Source organism: Suricata suricatta, chromosome 1, assembly GCF_006229205.1.
Source record: "Suricata suricatta isolate VVHF042 chromosome 1, meerkat_22Aug2017_6uvM2_HiC, whole genome shotgun sequence".
In the NCBI taxonomy this organism is placed as follows: domain Eukaryota; kingdom Metazoa; phylum Chordata; class Mammalia; order Carnivora; family Herpestidae; genus Suricata; species Suricata suricatta.
In genome coordinates this window covers 98903490-98924465 of record NC_043700.1, presented here as the reverse complement: position 1 = coordinate 98924465, position 20976 = coordinate 98903490, and the positions used below count along the sequence as shown (strand labels likewise).

The 20976-nt window shown below is 38.0% G+C and overlaps 1 protein-coding gene across 1 annotated transcript in view; it reads left to right on the top strand.

The window, feature by feature from the left end:
• SYNPO2 (synaptopodin 2) overlaps positions 1-20453 on the top strand; it is a 168820-nt gene extending 148367 nt beyond the window's left edge. The window contains exon 5 of the mRNA XM_029941564.1: positions 18465-20453. Coding sequence (XP_029797424.1) covers positions 18465-19001 — 537 coding nt within the window. The 3' untranslated portion in view covers positions 19002-20453. The remainder of the gene's footprint in view (positions 1-18464) is intronic.
• The last annotated feature ends 523 nt before the right edge of the window (positions 20454-20976 follow it).

Sequence of the window (20976 nt, the reverse complement as noted above, 5' to 3'; positions counted from 1 at the left end):
TTTGAACATTCCCATCACTTACCTCAAGGAGAGAAGATGTGAACTTCTGAATTTATTGTAAAAATCCCCTCATTATACTTGTAGAGCTTCAGTGCCTTAATTTAGGATCATAGCGCCATTAGCAAGATGATAATTACCAAATGCTGCATGCCATTCTAAATACTTAACAAATGGTGACTTTTAGTCATCACAAAATACTATAAAGTAGAAAACTGTGATAATTCTACTTTACAGATGAGAATCTGAGGTAAAGAAAACTTAAGGAACTTGTTTAAGGAGGTGGGGACAAAGCTGAAGACCAGACAAGCAAGCGCCAGAGTCATTCTCTAAATAAAAGGCTACACTCCCTCTCTTGATCCTAAGACAAAGGTCACAGATAAAACGAATTGTCCATCGGAGCAGTAAGCTTTACCTGTCTCAGAACTAACCCAAAAGTTACTTTAAATCTTCTAAATCAAAGTAAGAAATATTAAAAAGACTTCTTAAAGTTTGGTAGCCTTAAAGGGTAGACACTGGTAAGCAGTACAGGGGGAGAGGGGAAGCTGTCAGCCTATCTTATCTGCTTATAATACAGTGACAGGTAGGTGGACATCTAACATTTTGCTGGTTACCATTGAACACGTATGCACTAGATCAAACTCCTCAAACACCCACTTCCAGCCAAATAGTGTCGTATTTTACTAGGGCTGTGCGAATTTACACCAGGTAAATTAAGGAAACAAAGAATGACCATGAAGAGAACTCTCTCAAATTTTAGTAACAGCAATGCGGAAAGACATTTCCCCCAACTTTGAAATTGAATAAGGCATGGTTTGATTTACGAGATGCACAAGGTAACCATTCCTGAAATGAAATTCACCGGTGACTTGGTGGGACAATGCCCACAAGCAGCAAGCGTACAGAGGCTCCGCTTATAGCAGGCAAGTGTGGCCCCGGGCCAGACTGCCAGCCGCTGCATTCCAGACCCACCCCGGGCTTCTTGGGAGACTCTAGGCAGATGATTCCACCTCTTTGAGCCTCGGTACCCTTAGCTCTGAAACGGGGACAATAGTAGGCGCACCTCACACATTGTAAAGATTATATGAATCAGTAAGTGTTGTGTGTATAGAACAGTGCCTGGCATCTTGAAAGCATTCAACATATGTTAGCTATGAATATTATTGCAAAGGTCACTTAACGAACAATAGCTACTATTTCAAAAATGTCCAAGGAAGAAAATACAACAATTAAACAAGTTCTTTTGTTTTCTTCTGTTAGTGTGAATCCCAGTTTAAGAGATCTAACCCAAAATAGAAAAAGCAGAAGCAGTGTCTATAAATCTCCTATGGACACAAATAATCTACTCTCAAGAGTCTTTTGCTAAGAAATCATTTCTTCTCTGTTTTCTTCCTGAAGCTCTATACGTCTATATTCGTCTCTATTCAGCCTGTTGGACAATTTTTTTCTTCTTCGACTTTATCTGTTGTACTAGCATTGTTGTAGTGGTATACAAAATGAGACCAGGATTCAGAACGACTGGTACAATTTTTAAAAACAAAAACAAACCCTAACATCAGCTTTGAGACTCCACTGTAAAGGGTCTGTGCTCAATCCCAAGTATCCATGTTAAAACCAGTAGGGGTGCACTGAGCACTATAAAGAGAATTCTTATGGGGAAATGCCTGTGAATTAAATATATTCTCAAAATTGGGTAGCTGGTATTCTGAGTACGGTTCTGTTAGGATAGTTGAAGCTTACATCGGTTGCTCACACAGAGCGGGGGCAGCTAGCACCCCTTCGCCAAGGCTCCCCCAGCTCAGCCCTGCAGCAGCTGGGGCTCTGACAGAACCTGGCTGGCCTCTGAAGGCGCTGCAGACAGCTGTTCTTATCCCTCCTCCCTGACACTGTCCCAGGACAAAGGGTCAGTAACCTGGCCTTTTTAGAGTAATTGATCCCCTTGCCTGAGAAGCGTGAGCAGTTTCCAAAAACAGAGTGAAACCTCTATCTGAAGAGAGCACACTCCCGGCTCACACAACAAGCGATAAAAAACAATTCTCAGAAGCTGAGTGCCTGACGTAGGGAGGAACTGAGAATTCCAGCTGCCTTTAAAGCCCAGGGAATGTTGGTGGTTTTTCTGGTGTGCTTCTAGACTCTTTCCAACTCAGAAGCAGAAGTCAGGACTTAGTCTTGAAGAGAAAAACAAAAACCAAAAATCAAAACAAGCTGAGATGCTGAAAATTTTATCTGAATCCAAAATTCCTTTTGTTTCAAAGACATTTCAATTGATTTAGTTCTGTTTTCCTTTTGTGCCATTTAATTATGGTTTTTTTTTTCTTAAAAAGTAAAAAACAACTAGATCTCTTTCTCGAATTGCATAGCCCTTAGTTCTTTTTTCTCCTAACATCTCTCAGATTGGTAAAGAAATGTTCACGAAGTCATCCTCTAGAGCTGAAAATCCCCAAAGAATAAGCTGGACTAATAGAAATAAACTGCCAAGTGTCATATCAATTCTCTGACAATTAGGTCTTGTTTTATTCTTTATATCACACTCAAGAGTTTATTGATGGTCTGGCCCACTTGTTAATGCTCACCAAATGGTACCAATTATAAGTCTTCATATAAACCCAAAACAGCTAACTAGATTTTGAATTCTACATTATGAAACATCCAGCAAAATGTTAAGACTTGAAGTAGTATTACCGAAATAAAAAGCAAAGCAAATGATATCACTTAGTTTTTATTTTAACTGTACACTTCAGTTTACCCACCAGTAAGATTTCCTTTATCTACAGCACTTTGGTTTTAGCCAACTATTGCCTTCACAGTGTTCTAACACAGTTTTCCAACCTTGTTTCTCGGAGGAAATTAAGACCTTTTTTCCCCATCTGGCCCCACCTTGGAAATTCTGATTTAGTAGGTCTGGGTGGGGCCCAGGAATTTGTTCTTGTAACAGACACCCCAGGTGATTTTGATGCTAATGATTGTGAACCACAGTCTGAAAAACACTTTTCTAACACACAAAACAGGTCAACCTCATTCTTTGAAGCCCATAAATAGTTTTCCAGTTTATCCAGTCAGACACAGCCAGACTTGTAAACTGCACCTGCTTTCAAATGCTCTTGACGCCTTGTCTGCAGTGAGCAGGCACTGCAGGGCTGACCTCGCGGACTTGCTCTCCGAGGTCCAGGAGATGGCAGCAAACTCTCTTCCTGCTCGGGAAGGGCTTCCCAGGCAGCCATTCTAAAACTCGTGAATAAGTTGCTCTAAACATTCTTTCTTATTTGCTTTTTTAAACAGAAGAATAAAGAGGGCTTTCAGATTTTATTTGACCCTCTGCTTCTCATCAAGGCTGGGGATAAATATTTCTAGGAATAGAATGATACAATTTTATCATCTAGAGAAGGGACTGTACAAAGCTCCGTGGCTGTTTTCTCTTATCTCTGGGGAAAGGGATTGTAGGACTTCCCTTGGCTGTAGGGCAATAGAGTGTGTTATCTGCAGTCAAAAATGTTCTTACTAATAACTAACTTAAATCTCTCTGGCAGTAATCAAAACATTTTTATTTGGGGATCTAGGCTGAAAGAGAATTTTGGAGGAATTTGCCTTTTAAAATGAATACAAATATGATTTAAAACTTTCAAAACTACAAAGAAATTTGCATACTTTAATGATCACTGGGACAAAGATCCCAATGTTTTTGCTGTGCCTTTACTTTAAGATGGTCCAATGGTGTGGTAGACTGATAAAATGCAAAATCAGTCAGAAGCTGCTTAAATATTAGAGGAATGTACAGAACAAAGGGACAAGTAGACCCACTGAGTAGCAGTTTTGACCCCAACAGCAGTATTGTTTTTCAGGTCTTTGACACACTGAAGTTTATTTCTAACACGAAAAGGATGGTGACGTCTGGAAGTTTCGTAATATGAGATAAATGTCCAATTACTGGTGGGAGGAGAAGAGACCAAAGAGAGATGGGAGGGCTGGATATTTGAGGAATTCTGGTGAGGATGAGAGAGTAAATGCCACTGTTGATGAAGAAGGAATGTTAGGACTAATGAACAGAAGTTACAAGCTAGTAAGTTTCAGTTTAACTTAAAACTTCAAAATCTTGCGGGGAAGAGGTCAAGAAGGAATTAGCATATATATCAGATGCAAAAAATGTGTTAAGAGCTTTAATACATGTACTTAATTTCGTTCTCATAACAATCTTATTCAGAGGAAAATTACCCTTATTTTTTTAATTGAAAAACAAACTGGAGCTCAGAGAGGTTACGAAAATTGCGCAAAGTCACACAAATATTCCTAGAATGGCAGACCCACCCACTGACTCCCAAGTTTATCTGTTTTCATAGCCTGTGCCTTTACCACCGCAATGCCTCTCTCTCAGGTGTGCTGTAAGAAAAAGTCTTGTGCCTCATGGAATCTAGATTGCAGGATCTCCAATCCCTTCCATCGCTTAGATTTTCTAATCCGCTATATTAATATCTTCTTTTAAAAATCTGGGTTTTTAAATTCTGTGAGTATTTTGATGTAGTTCAATATTTTTTAAAAATCAAGTTCAGTTTAAAACCTGACAAGATAAAATCTGTCTGTTCCTTACCTCTTTAATTCCAAGATCTTTGCCTCAGGAACCACATTTTAAAATTAAGTGCATGATTTTCTTTTAATGCGGCAGAGCAGAGCTTAGAAGAGAATAATTTTTCTTTTCTTGAAGCCATCACTAGAATGATTTGCTGCAGTTCTAGTGTCTGCAAAGTGTGATTATAGTTTCCCTCGACTATTCTTGAAACACACACACAGGAGCGCCTGGGTGGCTCAGTCGGTTAAGCATCCAGCTACGACTCAGGTCATGATCTCACGGTTCGTGGGTTCGAGCCCTGCGTCGGGCTCTGTGCTGACAGCTAGCTCAGAGCCTGGAGCTGCTTCAGATTCTGTGTCTCTCTTTCTCTCTGACCTTCCCCTGCTCCTACTGTCTCTGTCTCTCAAAAATAAATTAATAAATCTCAAAAAAACCATTAAAAATTTAAAAAAAAGAAAGAAAGAAAGAAAGAAAGAAAAACACACACAAAGATGTCCGGAGGAGGGAGAGCATTGTGAAACTCAGAGCAGCCTCTCGGCTGCCAGGGGTAAGGTGAGAAACAGCTGGTGGCGTGCTGTAAAGCAGAACTTCCAGGACCCTCTGCTTATCATTTCACCTGCATCACTAGACCTTCATCCTTTGCCTGTAAAGCATTCATGGTCCATTATATAAAATTATGTCAAATGTATCATGCATTCATAAAGAAAGCAGTCTTTTATAAAGAAGAACCATTTAATATTTATCTTCTTTGCTTTCACTATTCAGCCTCTGTTGTGTTGTCTTTTTGTTTGTTCTTTAAATTTCTATGATATTCTACCTAGCAAACATGCAAAGTCAAAATCCTGTCATGAATGGTGCATAAATGTTTAATGATCAGTGTATCAAAGTCACGTGTACACTTCAGTTTTTGCAAAAAAAAAAAAAGTATTGATCTAGACTGAACTGCGTTTAGCAACTAGTTATAACATCGAAGTTGCATTTCACCTGGAAATGACTGGCGCACAGTGAAAATTGTAGGAGACTGTTGCTCCTACCGCACCTCTTTAAAGCGCTTGAAGTGAAAGAATCTGGAGATAACTTTCCTCCCAGCTGAAACACATAAAAGTTCCATCCTTCCTACGTCATACCCTTGTGTGATTCCTGAGGGTCAACAATGGCTGATCTACTAATGATATTTTAAAAGGAACTTCCCTGCATGAGAATTACCAATACAGAAATAGGCCAAGGTTAAGAACAAGGATAGAACTGAAAAATCTACACCCTACTATCAGAAAATGTCTCATAATATTTAAGAAATTGATCAAAACAAATCTGAGCAGAAATTTTTGACAGGTGTAACTTAGGAATTTTTTTACAAAAAGATAAGCTCTAGACACTTTTTCCATCCCTTACTCAGTGTTTTTTATTTTTTTATTTTTTTTTGTTTGTTTTAATGTATAGTTGCTTAAGAACTTTAGACATACAGGGGCGCCTAGGTGGCTCAGTCAGTTAAACAACAAACTTCAGCTCAGGTCATGATCTCGTGGTTTGTGGATTCAAGCCCTGCATGGGGCTCTGTACTGACAGTCAGCGCCTGGAGCCTGGTTCCGATTCTGTGTCTCCCTCCTCTCTGTCCCTCCCCATTTATAATCTGTCTCTCTCTCAAAAAAAAATTAGGAAAATTTAAAAAAAAAGAACTTCAGACATACATATTACCAAAGCCTCTTCTCTCAATCTCAGATGTGTACTTATAAGGATGTAGACATTTTAAGACCTCCAGATGAATTTATCTTTTATCTTAGGCTAAGTTCATATATCCAATGTGGTCTGGAGGGTTGATGAAGTGTTTTAGCTAATTGACAAGGCTTTGTTAATTCAAGGATATGTTTGCATGAATCAATACTGAAAGAAGGAAAAATGGTTTGACAATTGCGTCATCAATAACCACCTAACATTAGCAAAACGAAGGTGATCTTGAGAATGAGGAATAGTTAGGGGAGTGATAAGGACTCATTCCTGTGGCCTGTGGCCCACATAGCAATATTTGCTATAGTATTAATATTCAGTGTTATGTCTGTGAAGTTACATATTGCTGTTTTGGGAGAACATTAAGAAAGCTATACCAATAGGAAAAGCTGTAATAATAGCAAACACCAAGGGCAAAATTAAAGCATACTAATGTCTCCTGAGACACCTCCTTGGACCATTAATTGGATTACAGATACACCTGTTATTAGTATTTTCAAGTGCAGTAAATGCTTCCCATTTTGAAGAAGTGTTCTTGGGACATTTCTGGTAAAAGATATTCCCACATTCTCCATTAGTATTTGAAAAGTACACCATCCTGGCCATCATTGTATACTCCACTTTAATCTCTTTTCCCTCTTAGTGTCCTTTTATTTATTTTAGAAAAACAATCATTCATCTGAAAACACCACTTACTTTATGAAATTCCTGTCTCTTTAAAATCAGCTGACGTACATGAAATTAGCATAAATCCCTCAGACAAGAAAGATATCATGAAATAAAACTTACCACTTGGACCAGAGAGATGTGGTAAGTCAATTAAGCAAAATTTTTCCTATTCTGTGCGTAAGAAAATAAGTTTTTGGTGATTTCCCGGATGAAGAGCTGTATTTTTTGATTGCTAATTTTAAACATCACTCTAGGGCCATGTTTTTGATGAAGGAAACATAAATATGATTTGGCAGTACATCTTAAATTTCCCAAGAACAGTAGTTTAAACATTTTCCCCAGGGACCAGGAAATGAATCAAAGTATCTATTGCATAAGCTTAGAAACGCAATGGACAGAAAAACAGTGACAAAGATCAAGTAAGTCATTTTTCTCATACTGTATTTTCCACATCTTTGGGAAATAATATTGTCACGTGTTGCATAGTTGTTGATGTGTCTTTGTCATTACCATTAACCAGCATTAGTTTGTCAGTTTTTTAATGCAATTAAAGTAGATTGAGAGGAAGCTAGCTTAAACACATGCCAGAGAGAAACGTGGAGAATGTTGTCAGGCAAAGGGCCCGGTCAAGGTTATTACATGGTATGCACACATCTCTTAAAAATTCTTATTCCTAAAATTTTATTCGGTAAAATTTTTCTGAGAACGTCAAAACCATTCTACTTGGAAATGAGTTTGCTTAAGGGATATTAGCTCTGCATCAAATAGCAAGCAAAAAAGCTATAAAATATATTTTAAAATCATCTCTCTTATCCCTACTTTTTTTCTAGAGTCAAATGCACGTTCATGGTGACTTTTCTTTTTGTGAATGAGGGAGGGAGGCGGCAGGGACCTGAATTTGTTTTAGGAAAAGTATCTAGGATATTATGTGTGTATATATTCAGATAGTTAAACACATTTTAAGTAGGCTTGCTGGTATATTAATTTTATACTAGTCATAATGACTCTCCTATATGAAATGCTTATTATATGCCAGGCATTGACAGTTTTCTTTACAAGAACCTTCCACAAAGTCAACAATTCATCTGTTTTGTACAGAATCAACATCCTTTGTTTATTGTGAAAAATACTTTTTTTCTCTCTATAGAAACTGATGAAATGTGAACTTTTAATATGTTATTCAGACTTTTACTATTTAAATCTTCTGTGAAGAGAGAGCTTCTCTTCAGAAAATATTTTGAAATTGTTTAAAAGATTTTATTTTTATATGCAAGCCGATTTAAGTAGACTTTTATAAAAAAAACATATTTAAGGCTTTTCCCCAAGAAATAAAAATATCAAAATGTCAATTCCAGCTCTTTAAATAGAATGCAGTCTATATTAGTAGAAGTGTTTTCAAAGGCTATAATTTCTAGAATGACATACTTTTTTTTTGAAGATAAAGGAGAATGAGGGGGTAAAACATTGTGTAGTTCATTTCTTTTCACTAATAGATTTAATTCCCTAATATTATCTAGATAAAATTTTATTATCTATTACTTTAATTTTTAAATTTTCCTACATAGACACATACCAGCTATGTGACCCAGGGTAACCTAATTTTTATGCCTCAGTTTCCTCGTTTGCAAGATTGAGGTTATAGGGTTGTTGAGAGGGTTAAATAAGTTAATAGAAAAACTTGCCTACCGGTATGATTAGTACTTAGTAATAACTCTAGACACTTTAGTTACGGCTATCACGGCTTCTAAGATAAAACGGAACACAGAAGCATATATACAAACTCCTTCTTAACATGGGTCTTCATGACCTTAAGTTTAATGCGGTTATTTTTATTCTTTTATAACAGAAGGTTAAGAACGATCAAGACGTCTGTATTTTGGCGCACCCAGAGCTAGCAGAGGGGTGAGGTCAGTGCATGTTTCTGGTCGCTCTGCTGCCCTCGTTCTGGTGGGAGGGAAGCAATGGCTGGCACAGCGGTATCTGAGGCGTGTGGTGTTAATGCCACTTCAAAGGCAAGGCTCCCTCCTATTTTTATCCTGGGTAGCAGCCTGCCTATGCAGTTGCCTCTTGAACAAAAGGTTCTGCCAGGTCTCTGACACCTTTTAAGACCTCACAGGCTCTTCTCACAATAACATGAGTATTCACCATTTGTTGTGCCGGGTGGCATTCGATTTCTAAGTAAAATCTCTCCTCTACCCATAATCTTGAGACTGTAGCCAGCATTATTACTATTTTACAGCCAAGGGACATACTAGGGCTGGAGAGGTTGAAATCTACGGGTCACCAGAGGCAAAGGCCAGACTCCCAGATCACTGTGATATCCAAGTTCACATTCTTTCCAATATATCATGCTTGCTTCCATTGTCAATTATAACCCTTACCCATTCTCACAAAGGAATTTCCTCCAAACATAAAATAAACTTTTAAAAAGTGTATTGTTTCAGAACCCAGATTTATCTAAAAGTTAATCTGAAATGAATCAAGATAAATAGTGGCAGAGCCAAGATGAGAAGCACTACTGACAAGATGGTATCTCTTTTTTTGATGTCTATTTCTTTCATGGAACTATCTAAGCAATATATGATTACTTGGCTAATTTTCAATAATGTGACTTATTAGTCCTTATTCTCTGCACTATTCTTTTTTTCTTTTAATGTTTACTTATTTATTTTGAGAGAGAAAGCCTATGTAAGTGGGGTAAGGGGCAGAGAGAGAGGGGTGGGGAGAAAATCCCAAGGAAGTTCTGTGCTTTTACTGCAGAGCCCAGTGTGGGGCTCAAACTCATAAACTGTAAGATCATGACCTGAGCTGAAATCAGGAGTCGGCTGCTTAAGCGACTGAGCCACCCAGGTGCTTCTGCACTATTCTTTTTTGTTTGTTTATTATGTTTCAAAGAGAGAGAAAAATGAGGGGGTAGGAGGGGAGGGGCAGAGAGAGAGAGAGAGAGAGAGAGGGACAGAGGATCGGAAGTGGACTCTGAGCTAACAGCAGCGAGCCCAACTCAGGGCTCAAACTCACGAACCATGGGCTCATGACCTGAGCCGAAGTCAGACATAAATAGTGCCCAACCCCTGCACTATTCTTGATGAGAAACATAATGCTGCAGATTTCTATCGAAAGATATGGGCATTCTCTTCTATTTTTTAGATAAGAGAGTGCTACAACAAAATTTCCCAAACTCCACTGGTGAAGAAAATGTAAGATCCACTTTTAGAAAAGCAGGTCTCAGGGAATATGAGTTAGAGACTATTTTATTAAGAGAGTAGAACAACAATGACCTTAATATTCTCTTTATCCCTTGACGTTAAGCTTGGCTGTATGTCAATCACCTCAAAGGAGCATTTATCCTACCTTTAAAGATCTCTAGATATAGAATTCTATATCTTCGTGGAGAAATATCTTTCCTATTAACCTGCTTCCCTATCAGGATAGTTCATCCACGACTCAGGGAAGCTGGAAGTGCCCCTAAGAGATTAGTGAGTAGAAAATGCCATTTCTACACCTGCTTGTAGTCTCAGGATAAATGGAAAATCAACTTTCAGCTTTCTCTCCTAACTAATTCTAACTAATCCCAATGTCCATTATCTTTTTCTTCTTAGGTCTTACCTTTTAAATCCTGAAAATATATTTTACAGTTTCTTTAGGATTGATTGATGCATAGAATGCTATGACTTTTCTCATTTGGGGAGTCAGAACACTTGAAAGGGTGAAAACACGTGCACCCGCAAACACAAATCATTTTACCTACAAGTTAAAATCTTCTACCTGTTTAGAAAAATCAGTGTTTGCAAATATTGATTAATCCTATTTGTTTTGACAAACATGGCTTGGTGTGCATGCTGGTGTGTGTATGGTGAGGGTGCTGGGGATGAGTCTGTTGGTGTGAGTCCCTCACCACATGTAACTGATGTGGGGCTACATACATGACCTAGAATTTTTGTGACCAAGTTTCCTGGTTCTAGCATTCTGAAACAGAAACTTCATTCGTTCAACAAATACTTACTAAGAATCTACTTGCCAGGCAGCACTTTAGGCCTAGAAATGTCTAAATGAATAAAACAAAATAAAACAATAACTCTTACTCTTACATGGTGCTAAATTCTAGTGGGAAGAAGCACATACACAAAATAATAAATAAAGCATTTATTATGTTAAATAGACATAAGCCTAAAGGGAGAAATAAAACAGGAAGGGCATAGGGAATTTCAGATAGAGAGACAGACAGACAATAGCTAAATAGTGATCATATGATATTTGAGTAAGGCCTAAAGAAAATGAAACAGTAGTCATACTAATGTCTGAAGTACTATGTTCCAGGCTGTGTACCAAGCAAGTGTAAAGGTCCTGAGATAGGAGTGTGGTGTGTTAAAAAAACAATAGCAGAGACCAGTGTAGCTAGATACAAGTGAGAGGGAGAGAGCAGGAGGAAATTAAATCAGAGATGTAAGGAGGGGTGGGCCTTGTGGGTCAATGAAACGGCTTTGATTTTCCTTTTGGAAATGAGAAGCCAAGCGAGGATTTTAAACAGAGGACTAAGTGACATAATCTGGGTTGGGTTTCAACAGAATAATTTTGGCTGGAACCAGGGAAACCAATTAGGAGACCATAGCAATAATCCAGGGAAGATTACGATGCTTGAGCCTAGGATGGTGCCAGCGGAGGCATGAGAAATGGTTGCAGACTGGATGTATTTAAAAACTTTTAAGAATGTTTACTGATTCTTGAGAGAGAGAGAGACAGAGCATGAGCAGGGAAGGGGCAGAGAGAGAGGGAGACAAAGGATCCGAAGCAGGCTCCAGGCTCTGAGCTGTCAGTACAGAGCCCCTTGCAGGGCTTGATCTGTGAGATCAAGACCTGAGCCAAGGTCAGAGGCTTAACCAACTGAGGCACCCAGTGCCCCCACCTCCCACCCCCGACTGGTATGGGAAGCTGGAGAATGCCTGATGCTTTCTGCCATTCATATGCCTCTTCATAGTCCTCTGTTTTTTAAGAAATTCTTATGAATGATTTTAATTTTAAAAAATTTTAGGTGTTTATTTCTCAAAGAGAGAGAGAGAGAGAGACAGAGCATGAGTGGGGGAGGGAGGGGAAGAGAGAGAGGGAGACACATCTGAAGCAGGCTTCAGGCTCTGAGCTGTCAGCACAGAGCCCTACACAGGGCTTGAACTCATAAGCTGTGAGATCATGACCTGACCTGAAGTTGGACTCTTAACTGACTGAGCTACCCAGGTGTTTCCTTTCTTTTTTAAATTAAAGAAAATTATTTTTAATGTTTATTTATTCTTGAGAGAGAGAGACAGAGCAAGAGTGGTAGAGAGGCAGAGAGAGAGGGAGATGCAGAATCTGAAGCAGAGAAATTCTTATGAATGATTTAAAAGACAAATGAACTGTTATTTCTGTTTGCCTCTGTTGGAGTTTGCTTATGATAAAGGATATGTTTGTGATGAATATTTACTGATCATGTGTTTAAGAACAGTATCGAAGGAGTTGAAATAATATTTGTCCGTTGGAGACACTTTCTCTATGAATATTTAAGCAGGAATTCAGTCCAAAGAAGTTTTTGGCTTTTAAGGTTTATGGTATAAAATAATTTGAACTTCAAATTATATCATATTAAACTTGTTTGGCTTCTAGGGTGAAAGAATGCCCTTGCATTGCTTTAGACTTCACTTCGTTGTCTTAAGTAAATCTCAGGCTACACTTCTTATTTATTTCTTTATTAAAATTAAAATTGTTAAATGTTTATTTATTTTTGAGAGAGAGAGACAGAGCGGGAGCAAACAGAGGAGGGGGGCACACACACACACACACACACACACACACACACACACAATCCGAAGCAGGCTCCAACACAGAGCCTAATGTGGGGCTTGAACCCACGAACTGTGAGATTATGACCTGAGCTGGAGTCGGACACTTAATTGACCGAGCCACCCAAATGCCCCTAAATGTCTTTTTAAAATGTTAAATGTTTCCTTCCATTTAAATTTGTTACTAGACAGTTTGATAAGGAAGCTAACAAAAATGCTTCAGTACCTGCCTTATGTAGATAAATCAACATTTAATTGACATGAAAAGTTGATTATGTTCAACTGAGAAAGGCCCTCAGCTTCTCTGAGCTTTCGGGTGACTTGAGTGCAGAGCCCCTGGTGTGTCTTCCTTTCCCATAAAGGGAGTGTGTCTAACTGTGATGCATTCCCTGTACCCTGGCACTTGCTTGCTCTTGTGACAAGTGGAAGATGCCAACATGAATTCATCCAAACCCAAGCACAATTTAAAGGATTCTTTCCAAAATTTCTAAGATTTCATTTCATTTAGCTTGCTTGGATTTGAATATTTTTTTAAAAAGATGTTTCCTCAAAACAGTTTCATTGCAAGTATAGTCTAACCCTTGACTAAGATCTCGGATGTGAAACTATGTCGGTCCAGCTTCCCCACTCCAGCACGTACTAGCTTTTACACTTGGGGAATTTGCTTACCTTCTTTAAGTCTCATGTCCTTGTCCTCGTCCTTGAAAATAGAGATAATAGGGCCTACTCATGGGGGCTTCGAGGATTATATGAAATACTACATGTAATGCAATTAGTAGCCACCTCTTGGCACAGGGTGTGAGCTGTTGGTATTGGCTATTATTAAAGGCAGAGGTAGGAAACTGGCTCCTTTATGTTTAGCCATTGGTGGGAATAAATAACACCAGGTGATTCGTGAGTTTACTGGGAATCTTTGCAGCCTGTGCTGCATGCATCGTATTGGACTGGCTAAAGATTAACATGTCCTTTCATGCGTTGAACACTTAAAGGACATGCTACTCGAAATAAGCACAGACTGAGTGTTCTACGTGCATTATCCACAGTGCCATCTGCCAGATGACAAGGCTCCTTGGTCAGTTTGAATGATGTCTTCACTGGTTTGCTTTTGGTGTTTGTGTTTATTTATCTAAATCTACTTAAGAAAATAAAGATATCATATCTAAATTAGCCTTACCTAACAAACAGGAGGAAGAAGGATGCAGAACGCTTGAAAGAATGACCGCCACAAATGTCATTTCTCCTTAGTTTGAAAATAAGGGATTGCTACAAGCTGGTGAAGTGTCCAAAGATGGTGGAAGCAACTGGAAATTCATGAAGAAAATGCTGTATAGAAGTGGAAACAGATGCATTTTATGCTCTTAGGATCACTGGAATAAAGTTATGGGAGGCAAAACTGGGTTCAGTGTAAGGAGGAAGTTCTCAAGAGTGAAAGCCCAAGGACTGACCAAGATGCGCTGAAAAGAAGTGAGCCCCCTTCTCCAGAGCAAGGCCTGAGTGAGGTATAAGGTTTCAGCTCAGAAGACCATTTGAATTTCTTGAAATTAATCATTAGAACAATATTTTATTCTATGTTTAGCCTATATTACATTTTTAAAAGAAAAATGAGAGAAGGACTTTTGTGGTCTATTGAAAATGATAATGTGGCATAATAGGTAGGATATTAAGGCGAAAGTTCCCCCAAGGCCCTCATAGATCACAGATGCTACACTCTAAAGTCTGATTTCAGACTAAACTACAGACTCTACAAAGAACACAGCAGGAAACCACTCCCACAGTTCTGGAACCACCCAGTCAGGTCTAGGTCATTATAAGGAATCAGAGTATGCAAGGAGAGAGGATTTCGTGAGGAAGAATTCTGGATGCCATAAACCACAGGGTGTAGGTTTGGAGTAGATGGAGGTGAGGAGGTCTCTACTCCCTTGAGAGAAGAGTTTCATAGTGGCTTCTTTGAGAGCTTGATATGAGATGTCTGCATGAGGACGCATAGGACGACAGAGTGGATTGGAGCCTGACACCCTCCCACAAAATCTGGGAGGTGAGGGATGGGCTCAAAATTTGTTTTGGCAAAGGACAGGAAATCTGCTGCTGTACGCCCAAAGGCAAATGATGTGTGTTCCCCCATGGACCACAGCAGGTTAGGAGCAAAGGAGAGCTGGATGGGGTTGTCTTGGGGCCTTTTCAAATGGATCCTTGTAGCTTCAGCTTCCTAGGGGATGCAGAATGAGTCACAAGTTACCACCCAACATAGGGATGACTTGGACTGAATTGAGGACTACAAGCAAGATGTCCCCACTGATAAGAATTTCAGTGATACCATGAGAGTTTTTTTTTTTATCTGGGCCTACCTGGCTCTGAGAGTAGAAAGCCATATCTTGATGTTACCAAATCAAGAAAAATTTATCTTCTGCTCTTTTTCTCTTCTCCATCCTTGTGCTCTAAGCCCAGGGAGCCAGAAGTCCCAGTTAGCAAGCTGAGGGAGGAGAGGAAAGAAAGCATGAAGAAGACAACCGCGAAGCCTTCCCAGAAGAAAGGGGATCTTCCTGAAACAGGAAGAGATTTAACTCAGTACTGAGGTTGGAGTTTGCTACTGCAAGGAATGGAATATTCTATTTTGAAATAAACTAGTTTGGGTAATCTAAAGTGACCACAGGACAATTCCTAAAAGAAAGCAGAATGCCACAGACCCTACTAAGTTCTTACCTAGTGACAGTGGAAAAATTACTTTCATTAAAAAAAAATTAAAGGGTGGCAGGAAACAACAAAGAAGAAGTTTGGTGACACATCAGACATACTGCTAGACATAATGATAATGGAACATCTTAGTTACAGTTAAGTGCTTACATATCAAAAATTTTAAGTTCTTTAGATAATAATACAGCCCATGGCGGTAACAACAACAAAGGATCTAACCCATGTTATGCTCGGATTCTGCCATTAGACATTCAGATTCCAAAATAGAAGAAACACCTCTGATATTTTCAGGTCCCTTTGGTCATTTCTGGCTCAGGGTATATCACGTGGCTTCCCTTAGCCAGGCAAGCAGAGGACAGCGTGCGCCTTGGGACAAACTGGCAGGAGGAAATTGTACCAAAGAACAAGATGTGAAAATTGCTTTGGGAAAATATGTTAAAATTAGGGGTTTGGGTGCAGTCAGGAACTAGAGGACTACAATATTTTAGGCACAAAGAGAAACAACAGTGTACCTAAAGAACTATTTATACCACCTTGTGTCTCTGTGACAATTCGTGAGTTTATGTGCTATTGTTAGCTTAAAGGACATGAAGGCATGTTTGGCAGTCTGAAGAATATGTAGAAGAGCAACAGTCATTTTCTACATTGATGTAATTGTACTCTTCTTTCACGACCAGTCCTGCTACTATATTTGGCATATGTGTCTTCTATAGGAGATTATTTTTTTAACCTTAATGCTACTTAAATTTTTTCCTCAGAAAGCCTCGACTTACTCTTTCAGTATCATACTGCAGAGTTCTACTTTTTGCTCACATATTCAACTGATTAACATTTATGCCAGAGCTGAAAAAAAATTTCTGATCCCTTTGTTATTAGAATATCATTCAACAGTGTTTTTTGAACTAATCTCTGTGAAGTTTCCATTCTTCTGAAGGTCTTCAAGGTAAGAAGGTGGAAGAAAAAACGGAACATAAAATTTTCACTTTCGTCCAGTGTTTAGGATGTCCTATCACTGAAGTGTATGTGTCCATGTTGTACATAATTCTTACATATATTGATAATTATTTCTTTTTGTAGTCATTAGCCGGTGATGTTAGTCACCTATACGTAAACTCAGGATGACCTTCTGTGTTTCTATAGAGTCATAGATCACTTTCTTAACATCCCTTCAAGTCACTATTGTTTTAAAGACCTGACTAAAACAGGCCCCTGAGGTGCTAGATCTGATCAAAGATCACATAAAGCAGATATCACTGGAATTTGAAAACTATCCAAAGACTCTACAGATCAATGCTCTCTCTCTTCCATTAGTAAGGACGAAAGGGGGACATAGACAAATACTACGGGAGACCAGAGCTAAATACTTCTTTATCATATTGAATGTTAATACTTCTCACAGTTTAGAAAATTCCCTATTGATCCTGTCAAGATAGGTAAAGAGTCTTTTCTCAAAAGTGACCCTCCATGATTGACTAACTTGCCACGGCAAAGCTAAAACTAGTAATGTGTTGTATGTTTCCTGAGGGTAAGGACTCTATTTAAATCATTTTGGTATTTCCAGATTCATTGATGAATGTGCCTGGAACATATTAGGAGTTCAATAAAATTTTTGTTAAATGAATGAAACCATTGCATAAATAACGTGAAATGGAAATGAAATCCAAAATGGTATCTAAAAAATGGCTTTTTCCCCCCTCCTTGATTATATATATAGCCCAGAGAACTTACTGGATCTAGATTAGGATAAAGAGATTAATGACAGCAAGTTTTTTTGGATTCAACTGTTATTACTGAAATTTTAATGGTAAAAAAGAGAGAGGACAGATTCATTATGTTAACCTTTTTATTCTTGACATGCAAGCCAAGAATGAACCATCTACCTTCTTTTTGTGTCTAATGGGGAAAAAAATCCAAACCATTTGAATCTAAGATAGTTTGTGAAATCCAGATGTTGGTATTCACATAAAATTCAAGAACTGGTTAAGAAAGAAAAGCTGTTGAAACCATTTATGAAAGCCTTTTTAAGCATGGCAGAGCTTTTTGTTCCAGAAACACAATGTTATTTAATACTTTCAAAGTTGACTCATTTCCCCTTGGTGTACATTTGTCACTTTTTGCCAGAAGTTTGTCTAAGAGAGTTTCATGCAGAAGGAAATGTGTGAGAAAGTCATGTGGATAACTAGTCTTCAGCATTCCTAGAAATACAGAAGGAGCAAATGAAGAGACAATACAAGAGCTTCCAATAAATTATATTTCTTCATACTGACAAACCAAACATTTAACATATAGAAAAGGATGTTGCAGGGACACAAACTCTCAAAGAAATAAGGAATATAATACATATAAAAGGAAGAAAAATGCAAATGAAACAAGTGTTAGGAATGTTTCTTTGAGACATGGGCAATATCCCATGCATAGGAAATAAAGATCCACATGATCTTCAGCAATGTATAAAGAGATTTTGAAAATCAAAAGTCCATCCACTCCATCAGATCTGAAATGTTAAATACAACTAAGTAGCTCTTGAGTTTTTGTTTTCGTTTTTGCTATATTTAATGGACCAAAATAAGATAATAGATTGAAAGTCACTTGGGAAAAGTAAAATGCCTAGTAGCTCATGGCCTGTTTCTGGGGTAGTCAATATGTTTAGTTTATTTTGTACCAAGAGAACAGGACATGAATGAGGGTGGGCTGTGTATGTAGATATGGATATGTGGAGGGCAGATAAGTAAGGGTGACTCCCAGTGATAACAGAGTCCCTGCAGCGGTGGTTGTGCCTGAGAGATGGTAGTGATTGGAGCTATCAGTTCAGAGATGGAGAGCAACAAGCAAGTCTCAAGTGAACCAAGCCCCAGAGATAATAATACACCAGGCAGAAGCAACCTGTCTTGGCTTTAGGACTAAGAATTTTGGAGATTTGATTTTTATAGTGCTCAGGATTACTTTGGAATAATAGTCAATCAGTACAAACAAAAATAAATGAGATATTCTATAATTTTCCTTGTTTCTAGGAGATTGGACACTCCCTTTCTCTTCCTGGAAGACCAGTCCCACCCACCATCTCTACAACATCTCCTTGGGTACACCAGTCTGCTTATAGCTACTGTAGCAAATCAACTGATGGGGTAGAGAAACAGAACAAGAGACTAACTCCTTGGGAAGCAGCAGCAAAATCTCCTTTTGGTCTAGTGGATGATGCCTTTAAACCCAGAAACATCCAAGAATCCATCGTGGCAAATGTGGTCTCAGCAGCACGGAGGAAGGTGCTTCCAGGGCCCTCAGAGGATTGGAATGAGAGACAGTCCTATGTTCCTCAAGCCCAGAAGGCCAGTATGGGCTCATTTGCAAGGCAAGAGTATAGTGTTGCATCCTTACCTAATAATAATATGCCCACCAACTCCCAATATGGTTCACAGTTCTCATATGCATATTACAGGCAGCCTTCCAGAAATGATTCTGAAATAATGTCCATGGAAACTAGGTCTGATTACTGTCTTTCATTAGCAGATTACAACTACAACCCACACCCAAGGGGATGGAGACGCTAAACACGAATCTTAGAAGAACGGATCATGTGTTATCTATAATAGTAGCTTTTACAATGTTCCTTTGTAGGGCTTTTCACTTTTCTAGTAGATTTAGATTCACTTGTGGTCTTGGCTTATTTTCAGAAATCATTTATTTGAGTTTGCGTGTGTGTGTGTGTGTGTGTGTATGCACATGTGAGTGATCTCTTCCTTGTCTGCTCATGATAGAGAATTTCTTAGAGGAAAAAATTAATTTTCTGCCTTGATGTGCTGGCATGTATATCTAATTTGTAATCTTTATTCCATTTATTCCATTAATAGGGGATAGTTTAGGCAACTAAACACTGCTCAATGAGAGTGAAATTATGTATTTTCTTCTATGTGTCTTAGTCCAGGAAGGAATTAATGAAATATAATGTACTAATTGTCATTAGCAGAAATAGCAAACAATAGAATGTTGGAGAAGTTTTCAATGAGCATGTTATTGAATGATAATTATATAAAAAAGACTTCCTTGCTATTATTTTCACATTTCTCTGAAACATTTTCAAAAATCCAATGAAACTGGATTTTTTTAGATTTGAAATATAGATATTCACAGAAGGAAAGAAATATTTAAGAGTAAGATAATTATACAACTCAGACAGACTTTTGAGGCAAATTGTGTAATGTATAGGGAATAGAAAGACTTGAGTAGAGAATTTATTTTTGATCTATTTAAAGCCAGCAGTCCATGACCAGAATAGACTCTGAGTTCAGGTGTCCTCATTTGCAAATGAGAAGATCAGATTATTTAATCTCTTATATCCTTAACAGATCTGATATTTGGGGATTCTCTCATTGGTAGAATGGCCTTTGGTGCATTATTCCATTTTGATGCTTATTATATAAATATTGTTTTAATTTAGGAGTGGGTTAGGTCATCAGTGTCACTACATGTATGATTAAAGGTCCAAAAGGAATTGTTGGGAGACAGGTTTTGTGCTACGTGTTACATGGAGTGAGGATTGATGTGAAGAAAAAAACTATTAATGGATTTAAGGAAGTGGTAGACGGATGTGTCTGTTATTATGCAACAGTAGGTCATGACCATTTATTTAGTCAAAGAAAACATGCCACAGGAGCCTATACAACAGGTAGTGTTTCTTTAGAAGGCCATCATTAGGATGTTCAAAGGAAGCTGATCAGATGCTTGGTCAATTTCATGACCCATGCCTTGTTAGCACGACCATGAGACAATCAAACACCTGCTCCTTACTGCCATACCCACAAAGTATTCGGTACAAGGAAATTCAAAGCATTTAACATCACAAACAAGAATTGAGAGCATTTTAAAATAAAAAACAACTTTGAGTATTCAAAACTTTGTTAGATTTTTAAATGTGATTATTTTGCTTTGTTTGATTTTTTAACTCTTGAACTTATCATTATAATGGTGTCTTTCACAGAATAAAACTTAAAAAAGAAAAAAAGAAAGGAAGAAAGGTGGGTTTCACAAATGTAATTTTAAGGTTATGTGAAAGAATTATACAGCACATTTACAGTGAAATCACGTATCACTCAAGGACAAACTTACAGAGTCTCGTGAAAATCAAGCAGAGTCAAAATCATTCTTGAAAATCCTGCAAGATGGGATCATCTTAGAGACCTATATACCATCTCTCAATAAGTCCAGCACAACTATTTTTTCCTGCAATGTCAGAACATAGCTATGTTTCTTTGGTTGAGTGCTTGAATAAGTAGCTTGGCTTGAAGAAAAAAAAAAAAAAGAAAAAAGAAAAAAGAAAAAAAGATTCCAGTCTATTAAGTGGTCCCTTATCTTGGTAGTTAGATTAGAAGTCTGAAGAAATTATACATTCTATTATTGATGGATTCAGCCAGATAGTAATTTTTTCAGTGTTTCGTTAAGAAGAAAAGATAAATACTTTCTAATATTATGTTGTTAAATTTTCTTAAATTTATATACTGTGAATTCTCTCAAACTATAAAATATACT